General features: G+C 45.5%; 1 protein-coding gene across 1 annotated transcript in view; it reads right to left on the bottom strand.

The window, feature by feature from the left end:
- Positions 1-19,404, bottom strand: part of MYT1 (myelin transcription factor 1) — a 145,101-nt gene that overhangs the window by 83,971 nt on the left and 41,726 nt on the right. Inside the window, exons 2-4 of the mRNA XM_035122648.2 lie at positions 14,674-14,774; positions 2,846-2,900; positions 429-459 (exon numbers count right to left, since the gene is read on the bottom strand). Coding sequence (XP_034978539.2) covers positions 429-459; positions 2,846-2,900 — 86 coding nt within the window. The 5' untranslated portion in view covers positions 14,674-14,774. The remainder of the gene's footprint in view (positions 1-428; positions 460-2,845; positions 2,901-14,673; positions 14,775-19,404) is intronic.

A 19,404-nucleotide genomic window follows, 5' to 3' on the forward strand; every position in this document is an offset into this window, starting at 1 on the left:
CAAATGAGCATCCTTGGCCTTGTTTTAGTTTGAAGTCATAATTTGTTTCTTTTGCTATATATATATATATATATATATATATATATATATGTGTGTGTGTGTACATAGTCAACACATGCCCCTTAAAATCCCAGTTAGTTGATCTCCTATTTGAAAAGTGGCAGCCTGTTGTTTTCCGTGACCAAATGAAAGTTGCCAAGTGATGATGCGTGGCATTTGTGAGAGAGCTATCCCACATCAGAGACTCCCGAGTTTCCATATCAGCTCACATCACCTCAGACACAACAGTTCTCAAGAGGAACAGCACACCTATTTATCTCAGAGTCGTATATAAATGATGTATAAATAATAAAATTGTTGTTGTTAATCGGGTGAAATACACAAACATATGAATCAGCCCTGAGTTGCTGAGAAGAAAATTTCCTTACCTCACCTCCTGGCCAATGAGTTCTGTAGGTACTGTGGAGAAAGATGGAGAAGAAGAAAAGGAAAACAAAGCAGAAAAAATGAAAAGTCACATGAGATGTCTCCCTTCTGGCAATTTCTACAGGTGGAGCTAGCCACCGAAAACAAAACCCCGTTATATGAAACCACCTTATACTGAATCAGACCATTGATCCATCTAGTTTAGTGTTCTTTGACCCAGGATCTTCAGATTTTGTTGGACTATAACTTTCAACACTCCCAGCCAAAGACCAGGAATGCTGGGAGTTGCAATCCAAGAACATATGGAGACCCAATATTGAAGAACCCTGATCTAACCAGCATTGTCTACCCTTAGTGCAATCTGTTTATCACCTATTAGTGGCTAGTCTAATTAAATCTGCATAATTCCCACCGACTCCATTTCATGACCATTAACTCCTTCAGACTTCGGGGCTTTAATGCCATGCCCTACTCCTCACCCCAGTTTCTCACCTCTCTCTATTTTTTAAACATCTAGTCTGAAGAACAGTTCTGGGCAACACAATAACTTGCTGATGACCTGGACACTGTGGTTGGCCCTAAAAAAGTATGACCTTACTAGGGCATTTCGATTTCCTGCCATAACAGACCAACATGGTTGTCCACAGTTTCTTGTGTGATTAGCTGAGATCTCCAGAATCTCAGTCTGAGAACCTTCCCATCATTTGTAACTTGATTCATTCCAATGGGAGGTGCAACAAATGGAACCTGGGACCTTCTGCTTGCATAGCATGGGCTCTACATTTTCTCCCATCATCTCATGCCCAATATCATAATGCTCCCAGTCATTGGCTGCTTTTGGGTGGGGTTTGTGTGTAGGAAAATGTGACAATACCATGACACATCTAAGGTATCCTACATCTTGTGGAGGAGACCTTATACTGGGATCGAGAGTTACAGCTGGCTTCTGAGGAGCTTATCTTGCAATTACGGTACAGAGACTGCTAACTTGCTCAGTTAGCCAACTCTTCCCTCCTGTGAGAGTCCCGTGAGGATTGACCCCATGCTGCTATATAAAAGGGTAAAGGACCCCTGGACATTTAAGTCCAGTCACAGGCGACTATGGGGTTGCGTCACTCATTTTGCTTTCAGGCTGAGGGAGCTGGTGTTTGTCCACAGACAGCTTTCCGGGTCATGTGGCCAGCATGACTAAACCAGTTTTGGTGGAACACCGTGATGGAAACCAGAGCGTGTGGAAACATCATTTTCCTTCCCGTCGCAGGGGTATCAATTTATCTACTTGCACTGGCGTGCTTTCGAATTGATAGGTTGGCAGGAGCTGGGACAGAGCAACGGGAGCTCACCCCTGTCAAGCGGATTCGAACCGCCAACCTTCTGATTGGGAAGCCCAAGCGGCTCAGTGGTTTAGGCCACAGCGCCACCCATGTCCTTTTGTGGACCACATAAAATTAGGCAATGGGTCAGAAGCAGCCCATGAGCTCCACTTCTGAACTAGAGATAGTGGAGAAAGGTATGGTTTTTAGAGACTATGCATACTGACTTGAGAATGTGCATATTGCCTGCAAAATGTACAGAATTCAGGCTAGCTTTGCACATCCCCCAAAGCCTACTGGGGGTTATGTGTAATTACTGGATATTGCATAAAATTCAGTCCATACATGCATAATCTTCAAGGCCTATTCAAAATTGTGTATATTGACTAGGAAATGTGTACAGTTACATCTTTAAGGATAGATTATGTCCACATTCTGCATGAGGCCTGGTGAATGTGTACAATGGCTGGTTATTATGCACATATACCACTCAGTTTATATTCTCCCTAATGTAGACACACACAATGAACTATTCACTCAGAAATGAGAAACCAATTTATTTGCTCAAGGCAATGATGTGGCACCCCCCTTTTATTTGCCAGAATTTCTTCCCTCTGCCAGGTGAAATACACGAAGGCATTTTTGCTTTCAAAGTCAGAAAATAAATAGCAATCAGGCCTCAAATTATCAAGTCATTTGTCTTCAAATTCCCACCACATCAGCCTTGTTTGCTTCTGCAACATACACAGTCTCTCTCTCTGGCTTTCTCAGATGTATGACTTCAAAGCCTCCGGCCGAGCACATGTGATAAAAGTGATCTGAAGCCATCAAGATTTCTATGAAGCCAAGCATGCGAGGCTGTTTTTTTAAAAGAAGGGAGAGGGGAAATCAGAATGTGGATTGAAAATGTTTTGAGTGTCCCTGTGAGTCACTCTCTGAAGAGATCTCCTGGGAAAAGTTGAGGAGGGTATGTGTGTGCAGTGTTTAAACACATACACACAGAGAGAAAAAGATCGAGATTGTTGGCCTCAGAGACAGAAGCATTTTGATGAACCACACAGAGCCAGGTTTAACTGCTAGAGCGCATAATTCCACAAAGTGCTCACCTCTGATTGCCTTTGATCGTGTACGTGCTCGCTTATCGTCATTCTCTAAACTCATCTGGAATCAAACAACAGCAGAATTAACATTTTATTTAATGAAAACAATTTGCAATCAAAGCTAATGTACCCCTGGAAACCATGAGCTTGGATTGCACAAAGGCAAGCGGAAAAGATCTAAGACACAAGCTGTCTGGGAAATTGCCTCCATTCATGGCTGATAAACAAGAAGACCACTACTTGGGCAGAATGTCACAGGAGCAAAGCATAGCTGCCAAATACCCCGTTTCCCCCGGGAAACCCCCGTTTTTACTTACCTTTTCCCGGTGGTCCCCCGTATCACTTTGTCTCCCGTTTTTCTCCGTTATTTTCTCCTGCCGGCAGCCATTTTTTTTCTTTCTGATTTGCCCTTCTATGGGCATAAAAATGGCCGCCGCTGGCTTCAAAAGTCGCATCTACGCATGACCGGAAGTGCGTAGACGCGACTTCCAGTGTCGGCGGCGGCCATTTTTGGTGCCCATAGATGGGCGGGCCGACACTGGAAGTTGCGTCGACGCACTTCCAGTCATGCATAGAAGCTACTTTTGAAGCCGGCAGTGGCCATTTTTGGTGCCCACAGAAGGGCAAAGCGACACCGGAAGTTATGTCGACGCAACTTCCGGTGTCACACGGCTGCCGGTCCCGGATTCTGCAATCCGGGACTTGGAAGGTAAGGAGCAAAGCAGTGTCTCGGTTTGGCACACGAGGGTGGGAGGACGTCTTTACATGGCAAGCCACGAGTGTGAACAGGTTTACCATGATTTTCTGGTTGTCTCAACCATAGTGTGACAAACTGGGGTGGGGTGGGACGAACGTGCATGCACTAGACTACGTTTTGAGATGTTTCAGCATCTGTTTCCTTCTGGACCTTTTAGTGTAAAAGCTTTGCGTCTATTTTCTTGGATATGCTCTCACAGAGATGCAGATTAGAAACTAAAAAAACAACAACCCCAAACAAAATAATGTTCTGGTTATGGAGACAAGGTGCAGCAACCGTGTAAGTTCAGGATGTGATAGATAATGCCAACTCAAATAAAATCCACCAGGCTGGGGGGGGGGGAATGGTTGTGCGGATGAGTCATTGCACTCCCCTTGAAGGAAAATTCACTGGGTTTCTTTGAAAGAACATTTGCTTTGGGTCTTTTTGTTCAGCTATTAAAGCGTGGGCCAGAAAAGGGATAGCACACTTTCACATGTTCTGCAGACCTTTAGCGAGCAGACAATTAAGGTTGCACAGAGTGAAATTCTACTGAGAGAGGCAGATCCATTCAAATATCCCCTCTAATGTTGGGACATCAAACATGATGCTCAGCAAGGAACAGCATCATGAATAAATAATATTTGTAACTTCCAAGTGCTGAGAGTCTATTTATTAATTAAGCATAACCGTACCGCAGTGTGCAGTTCAGGAGTCTAGAGCCACATCTTCTAGGGCGGCTGGCTGTTGGTTATGTTACACAGACATCACAAAATCTCAGTTAGAAACTATTAGCATATTCACTGTAAGGTGACATAGATCTATCTACTAGCTGAAATGCAGGCTCAACTTGGAACCAAGAAGATAGTTTATCATGTTTCGATTGCCACCCCCAGCCCAAAGGGAGGACAACTCATACTGAAAGAAATCCTGACAAATGGCTGTCAACAGAAAGCTGCAGTGAATTTACTCTCCAAATATACAGATTATTCGCCAAATATTTAATATATGCCTTTGACACCCAAAGATTTAATTTCAACACTTGGTGTTTGACTTTGATATTTGATTTCAATATTATTTCTGTGAGTCAACAATAACTTCTGTGAGTTAAGAGAGGGAGATTCCATCTTGAAGGATGGAAGTGAGACTTCTTGTCAGAAGGAGGGTGGGAGCAAGACTTCACCCGCCAGGACAATGGACCTTTGACCGTATTTGAGAACAAATGCGTGATGCAATTTTGCATTTGATAGTTGGCAGATCTCACATTTCATGCCTGCAAAATCAAAACAAGCAAGGAACGCCAACAAATAACCAAGAAAACACACCCAAATTTTGAAGGCTGGGGTAGAAATTTGCAGTTGAAAAAGCATATTTGAATTTCAGATTTGAAGGTCAACATTTGAAAAGTTTGGAATATTTGCAAAGGTTGGTTGAATAGGTTAAGTATAGCTATTTGCGAGGACATAATAATAATATTATTATTACTCTGGTCAGATGCAGTACTTGCCTGATAGCTTAGCTAAGCCTGTCATGAAACACTCCATTGCTACGACTGTATGATTTGACACATCTGGTGTGTGTGTGTGTGTGTGTGTGTGTGTGTGTGTGTGTGTGTGTGTATCAAGTATATCAAGTCACACAATTGGTTCCTTTAGCTCAGTGTAGCCTTTTCCAACCTTGGGTCTCCAGCTGTTTTTGGACTACAATTCCCACCATCCCTAGCTAGCAAGACAAGTGGTCAGGGATGATGGGGTCGGCAGTCCAAAAACAGCTGGAGACCCAAGGTTGGGAAACACTAGTCTATACTGGCTGGCAGAAGTTCTCCGTCATTTCAGGCAGGAATCTACCCATGGGTGAGCCAGGATTTATTGTAGGGGGGCAGGCTTTATGTTGGAGGGGGGGCAGAACTGAGTTATCTGCAATGCAATTGGTCAGTTAGTTAAGTATTTTTTTTTACTTACATGGTTTTTTGGGGTGTGTGTGTGGCAACTGCCCTCCTGGCCACGTCCAGGAATCTACCTTAAGATGCTACATATTGAATCTGGGACCCTCTTGGCCTAGAGCAGGCACTCTACCACTGAACTATGGCCCCCTCCCACAGGAGGAAATGAAATTCCCCGAAGAAATGAAACCCTAGAATAGATTGTGTTAGGTTGCCAAGACAGGCTTCAGCACACACATCCCAGGCTCAAAATTTCATGGAAAGCATCGGCCGGCTATCATAGGCTGGCAATATCCTTAGTGTGACGGGGAGAAGCCAAAAAGGGGAAAGGGGGGGGCATAAATGGAAGATGCCATGGAATGAAATTAAGGAGGAGGAGAGAAGGGTGGGTGGGTGGATTTGTAAGGCCGAAGGCAGCAGCTGGAACACGAACTGCATCGAACAGCACATGCTGTTTCCCCTCTCTGTCCCTTCGCTGGCAGAGTGTCGGATGCAAACAAAGCGTACTGCTTTCTCATTGGCAAAGAGTCATGAGTACAGGCCAGTTGCCAGCCACGTGCTGTGATCTGTTGTTCTTCAATGAAGGAGGGAGGTGGAAGGAGGCTGTTCTTAAATGTGGGCTTCTTTGGATTGCAGAATTAAAACTGGTTTGATTCCCCCTCCTTGGAGACTCTTGGGCACTGCAGATCTGTCTGCGGGAAGGCCTGGGGAGTCTCTAACAGAGCTGCCCTCAGGAAGCTACAACCCCCCAACATTCTTTGGATGAAACCATGATGCTTTAACCGGTATTAAACGGGTACCAGTCTGCAGTGTGGATCTGCAGCCAGAGTTCATCTCCCCCCCCCTCCTTTCTTCCTTGCACAGGGATGGGCTGTGTTCTTCTCCTAAGCTGGGCAACGGAAGGTTGCTCCTCGCCAGAAGTTGTTCCGAGTTGTTTTGTTTAAAATGCTAAAGGATGACAAAGCGCCCTGAAGTCTCGTCTGTGAACCGAATATCTCAGATGGAATTTCCATGCATATTATTTGCCCTTGCAGTAATGTAGCGCTAACGTACAATGATTTATACTGTGTGATTTGCTGGAGGGGGCCACTGGGAGGGGGGAGGGGAAAGAAATAAAAAAAGGGGGGTAATTTATGCATCCTGTCATCCACGCTCTTGCCGCCCCATCGCCTTATGAGCCTTGTGTTTATTACAACCTTCCCAATAACCCAAGAAGACAATTACTATAATTTCTATTTTTAAAGCCTTGATTCCCTCCGGACCGATGGCTCACATTTAAAGTGTGGAGAGGAGCAGGTGTCAAAAGGACTTCATTACATTTACGAGCCTTTCAAATATGCCGTTCCTGGTGTTCGCCAGAGTTAATGCCTTCCGATGCACGCCTCACAATAGAATTAATATTTTTGATTGCTGGACGGCTGTGTGTGTTTTTGCTGAAATGAAATCTAGCCTGGCGCTCTCTTCCCTCTCTCTCTCTCTCCCTCCCTCCCTCCCCCCCCACCCCTCACTTTTATTTTGTCACTTTTCCCAGGGAAATTGGCAAACGTTCTGCTGGTTTTCAAGCATGCCTTAGCAATTTGGGTTCCATGCAGATAAATTATTTTTGTTTGAAAAGAAACCGGGGGGGGGGGTGGATAAAAAGGGGAAAAATACCATCCTGAAAACAGAAAAGGTTGCAGAAAACACAATGGGGGCTGCATGCTGACTATGGATGCCTCTTGATGAACAACAACAGCTTTGACTTACTTCTTTCGCTTTTCTACATCACCTTTTCCCCCCATTTGTAATTTAGAAACATGAAAGGAAACAACCACTAAGAAAGCACTTCTTCCCCTGGCCCCTCGGAAAGAAAAGAGACAGTTTTTGTCTCTGTGTGTGGAGGGGAGCAGCTCAGCATTTAGATTCCCAACATTTTTGTGATGGCGCAGAAGGTAGCTAAATCTTTTCTGCCATGAGTGATTTGAGATGGCTTCCCCCCCTTGTAGGGTGTGCCCCTGAGCAGTCCGCAACTTTTCAAGGAAACTCCTTAGTTCCAATCTTTGGCATGGGAAGCACTTTTATCTTATTTTTATCTTATTCCCGCCCCCTGTATTTCTTGCTCACCAATTTACTGCAGCTGTACTCACGCAACCAAGAAGGCAGGCCACAGCTCAGTGGCAGAACATCTGCTCTGCGTGCAGAATGTCTCAGGTTCAACCCCTGGCAACCTTATGTATGGCTGTGAATTTCCCTTCTCTGAAACCCCACAGAGCTGCTGTGAGTCAGTGTCAAACAGAAGTAGTCAACGTGGTGCTCTCCATATGTCTTTGTAACGCCCACCAGCCCAACCAGCATGGGGAATGGTCAGGGGTTGTAACCCACAACATCTAAAGGGCACCACTTTGGTCACTGACAAGCTGGAACGTGTCCAGAAGAGGGCAACCAAAATGGTCAAAGGCCTGGAAACGATGCCTTATGAGGAACGGCTTAGGGAGCTGGGTATGTTCAGCCTGGAGAAGAGAAGGTTAAGGGGTGATATGATAGCCATGTTCAAATATATAAAAGGATGTCATATAGAGGAGGGAGAAAGGGTGTTTTCTGCTGCTCCAGAGAAGCGGACATGGAGCAACGGATTCAAACTACAAGAAAGAAGATTCCACCTAAACATTAGGAAGAACTTCCTGACAGTAAGAGCTGTTCGACAGTGGAATTTGCTACCAAGGAGTGTGGTGGAGTCTCCTTCTTTGGAGGTCTTTAAGCAGAGGCTTGACAGGCATATGCCAGGAATGCTTTAATGGGACCCAGGTGGCGCTGTGGTTAAACCACTGAGCCTAGGGCTTGCTGATCAGAAGGTCGGTGGTTCGAATCCCTGTGACGGGGTGAGCTCCCATTGCTTGGTCCCAGCTCCTGCCAACCTAGCAGTTCGAAAGCACATCAAAATGCAAGTAGATAAATAGGAACCGCTACAGCGGGAAGGTAAACGGCGTTTCCATGTGCTGCTCTGGTTCGCCAGAAGCGGCTTTGTCATGCTGGCCACATGACCTGGAAGCTATACGCCGGCTTCCTCAGCCAATAATGCGAGATGAGTGCGCAACCCCAGAGTCGGTCACGACTGGACCTAATGGTCAGGGGTCCCTTTACCTTTACCTTTAAGCAGAGGCTTGACAGGCATATGCCAGGAATGCTTTAATGGTGTTTCCTGCTTGGCAGGGGGTTGGACTGGATGGCCCTTGTGGTCTCTTCCAACTCTATGATTCTATGATTCTAATTCTATAACCCCCCACCCCACCAAAAAACAACAACCATACATCATATTACAGGACAGCATACGTGATATTTATTGGGATATCCTATCTACATAACAGGAGAGCAAATTTATTGATTGCTTTTACCAAAGTGCTACCTTGGGAGCCTCTATTCCCTATGTTTAGGGAAGTTTTTAATGACTGATGTTTTAATGCATTTTTAACCTTTAGCTGGAAGCCACCCAGAGTGGCTTGGGAAACCCAGTCAGATGGGTGGGATAGAAATAATAAATTATTATTATTATCTATTGGCCACCAAGTGGTAGGGAAAGATTTCCTACTTCAGGGGGGTAGCTAGTGGGCTGCCTTCAAGAAACAAAACAAACAAAAAAATTCCTTCCACTAGCACCTTAGAGAACAGCTAAGTTTGTCATTGGTATGAGCTTTCATGTGCATGCACACTTCTTCAGATAAGTTGAACTTCAACTTCCCTCATCCCAGGTCAGCCTAGCCAATGGTCAGGGATGATGGAAGTTGTAGAGTGAAAAAGAACTCCGACTCTTGGTTGTGCAGAGCCCAGGGGAACAAAACAGGGACCAGTAGAAGCAGGAAAACTACTAGCTTTGAATGTACGCCTTTGCCAAAGCACTGCCTGTGTTTTGCTCTGTAGCTGGTACATCAAGTGGCAGAGCTCCAAATTACACATTCCTTAGACATCTCCGAATTCTCCCCCCCCCTCCAATTTTTTTCCTTTAGGGCCCTCCCAGTGGCTCTGTTTAAGTTGTCCCGACATTCCACCCACCCCAAGTCTCATTCGCAGCTGAATTAACTAGAAGTTTGCTGTTTCAACTTATGCCCTTCCTCCTCCCCGGCTGCATCTCTTACAGTTCCGTAGACTAATAAGCACCAGACATGGCATCCCCAGCTTTACATCAGTGGAGAATTTCTCTTGACATTTCTTTGTGTGTGTGTGTGCACCAGAGATTGCTGTTCTCGCCTCCAAAGGCCTCAAATTAAAAATTACCGCTGTGTAATAAACAGCCTAACGAAGCCGGGTTGTCAGTTTTCATTTGGAGAAATGAAGGGCGCAAATGAAACATTTAGCTACGTGCGACCAGGAGAGCTTTTGCTCTGTTGCGAGGGAAGCGGATTGGAAAACCTGCTACATGGCATTGTGCCTGACATTCTAATGCTTCCATCGTCTCAATTTGTGGGGCTGGCATTCAAACGCAAGGCTGCTGAGGCACAATAATACGCAGTCTTCTGGCGCGCACAGAGCTTCCAATTGTTTGCAATGAAGAAGCCTGCTTTTGATGAGAAGAGGACAAGGATGGGCTAAACTGTCAGATTTGGTTTCTCATCCCCCCCCCCGCAATTCTTCACATTTCCACATCAGTTTGTGAATCTCTCTTTTTTTTTTTCATAGTCCTAATTAAAATTCATGAAGACCTTAGGGCTAAGTTCTCATAATAGACACATATTTGTATGCAGCTTTCACTAGCATACACATATTTGCAGAGCATGTTGCCTTTGTTGTTGTTGTTTAGTTTGGTCAAACTCATGTTCGTAGCTTCGAGAACACTGTCCAGCCATCTCGTCCTCTGTCGTCCCCTTCTCCTAGTGCCCTCCATCTTTCCCAACATCAGGGTCTTTTCCAGGGAGTCTTCTCTTCTCATGAGGTGGCCAAAGTATTGGAGCCTCAGCTTCACTATCTGTCCTTCCAGTGAGCACTCATGGCTGATTTCCTTCAGAATGGAGAGGTTTGATCTTCTTGCAGTCCACGGGACTCTCAAGAGTCTTCTCCAGCACCATAATTCAAAAGCATCAATTCTTCGGCGATCAGCCTTCTTTATGGTCCAGCTCTCACTTCCATACATCACTACTGGGAAAACCATAGCTTTTACAATACGGACCTTTGTCGGCAAGGTGATGTCTCTGCTTTTTAAGATGCTGTCTAGGTTTGTCATTGCTTTTCTCCCAAGAAGCAGGCGTCTTTTAATTTCACGACTGCTGTCACCATCTGTAGTGATCATGGAACCCAAGAAAGTAAAATCTCTCACTGCCTCCATTTCTTCCCCTTCTATTTGCCAGGAGGTGATGGGACCAGTGGCCATGATCTTGGTTTTTCCGATATTGAGCTTCAGACCTTGCCTTAGCGTAATGCATTTCTGCATGTTATTTTCACCAATATATGAAGTTTTATGCCCAAAAGAATATAAGAGAAGCCCTGCTGGATCAAGGCTCATCTAGTCCTGCATCCTGTTCTCACAGTGAGCAACCAGATGTTCATGAGAGGCCCACAAACAGGACCTGGATGCAACAGCAGTCCTCTCCCCAGTTGTGATTCCTGGCAACTGGCATTCAAATACATATTACCTCCAACAGTGGAGGCGGAATATGTGTGGCAAAACTCTCCTCATCACTTGGCAGGATGATTCAGGGATCAGCCTTGTTCTTTTATTGGCATCTGTCTGTCTCAAGAGGCAACAGCGTGTGCCTCTGGGAGGGAAGCCAAACCACCATGTTAAGAGCACGGTGCAAGCCTGGGCAGTGTGCGAGGTGGTCCTGGGCTGTCCAGATGACAAGACCCCCCTCTCTGCCTCTCTGATGTGGTCCAAAGGAAAGCAGAGGAAGTCATCGGACACCAGCTTGGCTGCTGGAGTTGCTAGAAGGAGGTTGCAAGGCACCATCCAACCATCCGGATTTGTGCAAGGTCTACTCCTTGGTCTTTTCTTCTCCCAAATATGTCCCAGAAGGCAGTGGATGTAGGGTTGCCAGACTCAATAGAGGACAGGACTTCTGTGCCTTTAATTGCCCTGCTCTCCTTTGAGTCTGGAAACCTTAAAGAGAAACCAGCAGACCCTTTGCTTGGAAGTCTGGCAACCCTAAGTGCAGGTTTAGGACCAGAGTTTTCTTTCTCCTAGATAGGCTAGCTTCCCCAGGTTGACGAGCCCCATCTGCCCCTCACGTCCCTCTACAGCACATGCAGAAATAGCCTTCTTCACCATTGGGCCCACTATTGGTGACTAGACATCATCATCATCATTTAGGTTGATAAACCAACCTAAATGTCCCAACGAGAGCTCTACGGAAACTTAGGCCCCCAGAAGCCTCTGTACCTTTAAGAGCTGCACAAGAAGGGAGCGAAAACCCCACCAGGTGCAACTTCTCCTGTCAATGAAGCCCTGTGAGGAGCAAAAGCCACACCTGCCCACGCGTCGCCTTCCTCAGCAGCTCTTAAAGTAACAGGAGACCTTTCAGGGTTTAGATTCTGGCAGGCTGAACAACCACCCTGTTTGGTTTCTGCTCTGTAACTGGCAGCAGGTCTTTAGATACAGGCTGGCTCAGCTGTCTTGCACTGAGCCTGTTTTAACTGTACCACAAGATGATGCCTTGTTACCAGGGGGACACAGGGCTCCGTGTTTCAGTAGGACCAAGATAAGGCCGGAAGTATCCCTTCATAAAAGCCTCGTAATCTTCTGGCAAGAGACTTTAGCCTGAACTTTTGACAGTTCCGCCTTTCCCCTTTCCTCCTTTTCAAAAAGTTGCAGCTGGGTCGCTTTCCTTAAATACCCTCCTGTGTTAACACAACAACACCCACTCTCTTTTTAAAACTTGCTTTCCTTTCACCAAGACTTCTAATTAGGGTTGCTTTGCTAATGAATGAATGAAGGAATTCATTTAGCTCTTCCAAAAGACTTCGCCTTTCACCTGGCCTGTCAGGAGTCTCTTTCTGACAAGTCTGTATCTTAGACCTTTTATGTTAGTTCTTTAGCTCGTGGGTTTGTCTTGCTGATATTTATTATCTCTCTTTTTACTGGTGAATAAACCTATTTTGGAAGCAAATTACCTTTGGTTATGGCCTTAGGGAGTTTGCAAACAGTCTCCCCGAGCCAAGCGTAACTGCAGGGCCTCAAGCAATGTTAGGGCCAAGTAAGATGAAACGTGGTGGTGGGGCGAGCCAGAGCCAGGGCACTTACTTTCTTTTGCTGGTGGGATTCAACTGCATATCAGCAAATTTAAAGGTAAAGGTAAAGGGGCCCCTGACCATCAGGTCCAGTCGTGTCCGACTCTGGGGTTGCGGCGCTCATCTCGCTCTATAGGCTGAAGGAGCCGGCGTTTGTCCGCAGACAGCTTCTGGGTCATGTGGCCAGCATGACAAAGTTGCTTTTGGCGAACCAGAGCAGCACACGGAAACACCGTTTACCTTCCCTCCGGAGCGGTCCCTATTTATCTACTTGCACTTTGGTGTGCTTTCGAACTGCTAGGTGGGCAGGAGCTGGGACCGAACAACAGGAGCTCACCCCGTCGCAGGGATTCGAACCGTCAACCTTCTGATCAACAAGCCCTAGACTCTGTGGTTTAACCCACAGTGCCACCTGGGTCCCAAATTTAGGGGGACCCAGCAAATTTAGGGTGCACAATTAAAGCGGATTCAAAATCCTTGCACAGCAGACCCGATTCCAAAAAGAAAAGGAAACCCCCCCTGACTGTTTGCAGAAAGGAAAGTGACAGGAAAATGCATTGGAAACTGTGGGATCACAATTGCTAGATGCAATATTGTATAAGCATCCAGCTAACCAATCAGAATGGATGCTCAACAAAGAATGGGCATCATATTACCTTCCAGGCAAACTTTGTGCAAGCAAATCAGGACCAATGTGCAATAAATAGGTTGCCTGGAAGCAACCTCTCTCTCTCTCTCTCTCTCTCTCTCTCTCTCTCTCTCTCTCTCTCTCTCTCTCTCTCTCTCTCTCTCTCTCTCTCATGATAACCAGCCTTAAGGGTTACCCACAATTCCTCTTCCCCTACTGCTCTTCCCCCTTTTTAGCACTCTTTACTGCTCAGTCAGAGCAAGCAGGCAATTTGGAGTTTCTCTGGAATGCCATTTGTTCCAATCTGTTGCTAAAGAATGGGTTTTCCCTTGGAAAGAAGTGGGGCAAGGGGGAAACCACTTGGACCCATGCCCAGAAAGTATGGGTCAAGCGGAAGACTGCTTGGGCCTGTGGCTTCTAGGCTTCTAGGCAATCATAAGTGTGGATGAGCCCTTAGAGGCTGTAATTGGGAGTGGAGGAATGGTAAGAGGGGAGGTGCTGCTGAACACCTTCTCTTCCTGCTCAAAATATTCATCCCTCTGCTTTTTGTTCCCCGGGTTTTTTTGGGGGGGGGGAGATACAGGGTCCCTTGATTTTATTTCTCCTTCAACAATCAAAACTAAGTAACAGTTGTAGTTGTGCAATATTTTCATTGCTTTCCTTTAAATCAATATATTTATTTAAGTGTGTGAATTCATGCAACACCCCCCCCCCCACAAAAAAGACTGGCAAGGGCTATTCAGTTCATGGGGCAGGTAAGCAGAGGAAGAATGGACACCAGTATCAAAGTGAGGCAAGTTTAGTCTGGGTTGAGGAGGAGCCTTATTGACAGGGCAATAATGCACCTGGTAATTCAGAGGCCAGCCCTTTGGAGTTCATTGGGACTTGGTCCCAGGTCAATGCACTGGGGATTGCAACTTCCTCTCTGGACTGTTGAAAAGTTCAAGCCAGAGTGACAATGCAGTGTTTATTGTGTGTGAGCATCACCAATTACCTGTAGAATCAGACCGAGTCCAGCATCGTATTTTGAAAACAACTAGTGAGCTGTCTCTGGAACCTCGAAGCTTCCCCACTCCTGGTTCATAGTCACTGGTAGACCCATCTTATTCCTGAATCATTGCATTTTATTGTATTTTTAAAAACCATATTTCACTTCTTTGAGCACCGTTTGGTGGAAGAAACGCTTCAATGAATGTCTTATTTCCGGGAAAACCCCGCCCCCATTGTCAGCTGGAGCTCATCACCCCAGCTCCTGGTAATTAATGCACAGCAGGACCAGGGTGTTAGTATCTTGGCTTTGTGAGTTTACTGATGCTGCCCTCTAAGGAGGACCTCACCTTGATGTGCTTGCTGTGGAGGCCTTTGGCTGTCTCGCAACTGCTGATCTTTTCTCCACGGGTCCACCTTTGACTCAGCAGTTTGCCTCGGAACTCATTTTCTAAGGATTTAAGAGAAAGAGACAGCGTCAGCAACGAAGGCAGCTTAGGGAGGCCTCTGGCGCCACCTTAGTGATGCTTCCTCTGAGAGGCTTAGTTCAGAGGATAGTCAATGGAGGTTCATCAGAGTTCACACGGGTGGGGTGCAGGTAGGGGACAGGATAGCTGAGGACATAGGACCAGGGTAGCATAGGACGCTATACCAAGTGAGAACATTGATCCATATATCTCAGTATTATCTAATTCAGAGGTTGGCAAGGTTTACCTCGCCTGGGCCGGTTCACTCTAGCGGAGATCCCTCTGTGGGCCAGATCGTCCATGTGCCCAAATGTGCCCGCGATTTCCGACATCTGCATCTGCACAGACCCGATTTCTGGCCGGTTAAACGACCCCTGTGGGCTGCTTGTGGCCCATGGGCCTTAGGTTGCCGACCCCTGATCTAATCTGACTGGAAGTGGCTCTCCAGCGATCCAGGTGGGGGACAACACCAGCTCTACCTGCAGATTCCAGAGGTGTGCACTGACTGCAAAGGAAGCAAGATGTCTTTCCCCGAAGGTTTTACAGGTACGAGCAGTCTGGAATCACATATAACAGCCCTGATACCATCATTCTCACAAATCATGACAAATGCACAATAAAAAAGGATAGCTGGGGGGACCCTAAGCTGTGAAGAGGGCTTAGGGGCATCATGATTCACAGGGACATCCCTGTAACTTGCTTTGCCCTGATCGTGACAACTTAGAAAGAAACAGCAGCAACAACCTTCAAGGTATTAATTTGTCCTTCCAATGTGCAGATTTATAGCAAGACATATTAAATGTTGACAAAGAGGTCACAAGCAAAGGAAAGCAACTGCCCTTCACTGCCAGGCAGAGGATTCTCAACCGGGAAGGATGTAGCTACCTTGAGAACACGGATCGGCAAAATTCAGTTTCCCCATTAAGTCAAGGCTACAGAGTACAGAAAGTCCCAAGGCTTCTACCTAAAAGCCCAAGGCTGATAAACACACACACACACACCACTTGATATTTCATTCACACAATGATTTGATTCACACATGCTTGATTTCTCTCTTGCTGGCAGCTAATTACATCCACTGAAAAGCACATTGTTGGGAGGACACGCAAAAGTTCTGGGATAACTGCAGGGAAGCCATCACTTGGTTGCTCACCAGCTGACGGACAGGGATTTGTCAATCATCTTGGTGCACTCAGTACTTCCCAGAGAATGTGTGAACTGAGCCCATTGAAAGAAAGCTTCTGTGTGTAAGGCACCCCTTGATGTTGCAAACGTTGTGTGTTTCGATTATGCATGTCTGGACTCCTTTGATTGGAGTTCTGCACTGCAGTTGAACCTCACTGAACAACCTCCTCTTCTCTTTTTGCAGACATCCAGAATTTTAGTTCATTCTCCATTGGTTAATGAGAACAGGAATCTCACTTGAAAATTAACAAAGGAGAGATAGAATTTTGGTGAAATTCTCATGGGGTGGGGTGTAGGGCTTGCCTGACTTTGAGGTGGTGGAGGGTGGCTTGTGAGTCCCTTTTCTTTCATGGTGGAAACCTCGTTACCAGGGGCCTGCACTCTGCAGCCTTCCTGGGTGTCCACACTTCAGTGCAAGCCCAGGGCAACCCACTGCAAGGTTAACTCTGCCCATGGGAAGGAGATCAGGAAACACAAGCAGCCAGGATAAAGCTACAGAGTGGTAGCGAAATGTTTGTTGGAAAGAAAGACATGCATACCTTGTCCAGCTTACAGGGCTAAGGGAAGCACCAAACTTTGCACCCACAAAAATGTGAGAACGAGTCTGAAAAATGGAAGGACCGTAGCTCAGAGGCTGAGCAGCTGCTTTGCATACAGAAGGTCCCAGGTTCAATCCCCGGCATCTCCAGGAAGGGCTGGAAGAGACTCTGGCCTGAAACCTTGGGGAGCTGCTGCCAGCCAGTGTGGGGAATACTGACCCAGACAGACCAATGGGTCTGATTCCAAACCAGGCAACTTCCGATGCAAGCTTATTTGGTAGTGGAATAAAACTTGCGAGAAATTGGGAGGCCCAGTTTAGACGCAGCACTGCTTATCTCCTTGTCCTCCAGGAACCTTTTTGCATGCAAAACATGTACTCCAGGACTGAGCTACAGGTTGGAAAGGTGAGCAGGGGCAAGTCCATGGAGAGATTTGAAGGTAAGGATGAGAAATTTCAGATTGTGTCGCGGAGCAGGTTGGAAGTCCGTTGGGATGGTGATGGGTCCTTGTTATTATTTTTCAGAAGCAATATTCAAATTTTAAAATACAATTTGTTTAAAGGAATGGAGAAAACGAGAAAAGCAGTGAAATGGACCCCCCCCCATTAGGATAGCTATGCCGTTAGTTTTCAGCAATGAATCTGCCCCCCCACCCTCCGCTTGGCATCATTTTTCCCCCAGTCAGATATTACATCATATTTACTGAGGGAGTGAGCATCGTGTATCTCTATTACACAGCTGTTAAACCTCAATTAATAGGTTTTAATGATTAGCCATTAGTGGTGCAATACACAGTTTAACATTCTGTGTTAGGGTTTAAATTAAATGCACGCTTCAAGAGCTGAATTTTCCAGGCATCGTTCACTGCTTTGCTTAAGTAAATAATATTCACATGGGATGGAAGAAACTATAGATGCGGGGCTTTTTTTCTGAAGGAGAGGAGAAAAAAGATTAAACAAACAAAGGGCAATTAAGCACGGCAGCTTTCCACTACAGGAAAGAAAAGCTCACACACAGGCAGAAAAGATACCCTATGAAATATGTGAAAAAAGATGTCAATTATATATGCATCAAAGGGTTACAATATCACATCATCATCATCATTGTATTATCTGCCATAGTACTATTCACATGAGACTAAAATGCCCCCCCCCAGTTGAATTTCCAAGAGATTGGGCAATGCTGTGTCAGACAATGCAACGCCTATGCCTATCGACTCAAAAGTAAGTCTCGCTGATTTTAATAAGAAGATAGGAAGAGGCTGCTGGATCAGGCCAATGACCCATCTAGTTCAGCATCCTGTTCTCACAGTGGCCAACCAGATGACTGTGGGAGACCACAAGCATTGCCACCTCCAACCGTGGAGGTAGAGAAAAACCATCGTGGCGAGTAGCCATCAATAGCCCTCTCCTCCTCCATGAATTTGCCCAGTCCTCTTTTAAAGCCATCAGAATTGGGGCCGTTGCTGCCCCCTGTGAGAGGGAGTTCCATGGTTGACAATTTCGCTGCATGAATAAGTGCTTTCGGTCTGAATTTGCCCCAGACTGAATGTGAAACTTTTAAGCCATTTATAGTATACTTGCAGAAACAAAGGGAGACTATTGATGGCAGGATTTAAATAAACACTCACACGTTTATCATCAAAAATATGTAGAAAACAAAGAAATAATATAGTGTATTCTTTTTGAAACAGCAGCGTGTAATAGGGGGAAATAAATCAGAAGTGGAAGTTGGGGGAAGCCCAGGAGGGGTAGGAAGAGGGAATGTAATACGAATGTTATAGATATGTGATGTTTGTAATAATTGAAAAAGAAAATGGAATAAAACTGTAATAAACAAAAAACAGACACTGAAACTTTTAAGCCAAGGGAATCTGTTTAGAGCTATCCAAGGTCCTGAAACCGACCATTCTGCAAAACTTCACAGGAGCACATACATTTAACACACTATAAAAAAATTCCTTCCAGTAGCGCCTTAGAGACCAACTAAGTTTGTCATTGGTATGAGCTTTTGTGTGCATGCACACTTCTTCAGATACACTGAAACAGAAGTCACTTATTTTGTTTCGACTACGGCAGACCAACATGGCTACCTACCTGTAATTTAACACACTCTTATACCACTTTTAACAGTCATGGATGATGCTGGGAACTGTAGGGTGTTTTTTTAATTAAAAAGGGTGCTGACCTCACAGAGCTACAGCATGCTCAGCAAACTACAGTTCCCAGGATTCTCCATGGCTATTAAAGTGCTATAAGAGTGCCTTAAATGTATTATGTAAGAGTCCCATAGCTTGTACAAAGGAAACAGTAGGAATACGCTCCCTGATCCTCTGTGTGTGGTACATAGGGATGAATTACCCCTTTCCCCTTGTGCCAGAAAACATTTCTATGGGTGTGATTTTTTTCCTTCTCTGCCAGGTAAGGTGAAAAGAGATCAGAGATTTCAATGGGAGGGAGTCATGACCAGGTCAAAAGACCTGATGTATACAAGGTTAAATAGCAAAAGCAGTGCATTTTATGAATATTTATTGTGGTTACTGGCCATTACTATTATTTATTGAATTTACTATATTGTCTTGAATATAAGCCTCACTTTCCCCCCAAATTCTGATAGTGAAAAGTTAAAGTACGGTTTAAGATCACGACCTTACAAAAATTGGCTTATACAATATTGCTGCTGAAACAGACATATGGTAAAACGGAACAGGTGTGAGTGCCTGAGGAATTTTAAGGGAGCCTCTTATATTCAGGTATTCTTTCTCTCTCTCTCTCCCCCCCCTGAATTTTAAAGGTGTGGCTTATGTTTGGGTGCAGCTTATATTCGGGCCAATACGGTATATACCGCCCTATACCCAGAGGTCTCAGGCAATTACCAGAGGTACCAGGCA

Source organism: Zootoca vivipara, chromosome 7, assembly GCF_963506605.1.
Source record: "Zootoca vivipara chromosome 7, rZooViv1.1, whole genome shotgun sequence".
Classification (NCBI taxonomy): Eukaryota; Metazoa; Chordata; class Lepidosauria; order Squamata; family Lacertidae; genus Zootoca; species Zootoca vivipara.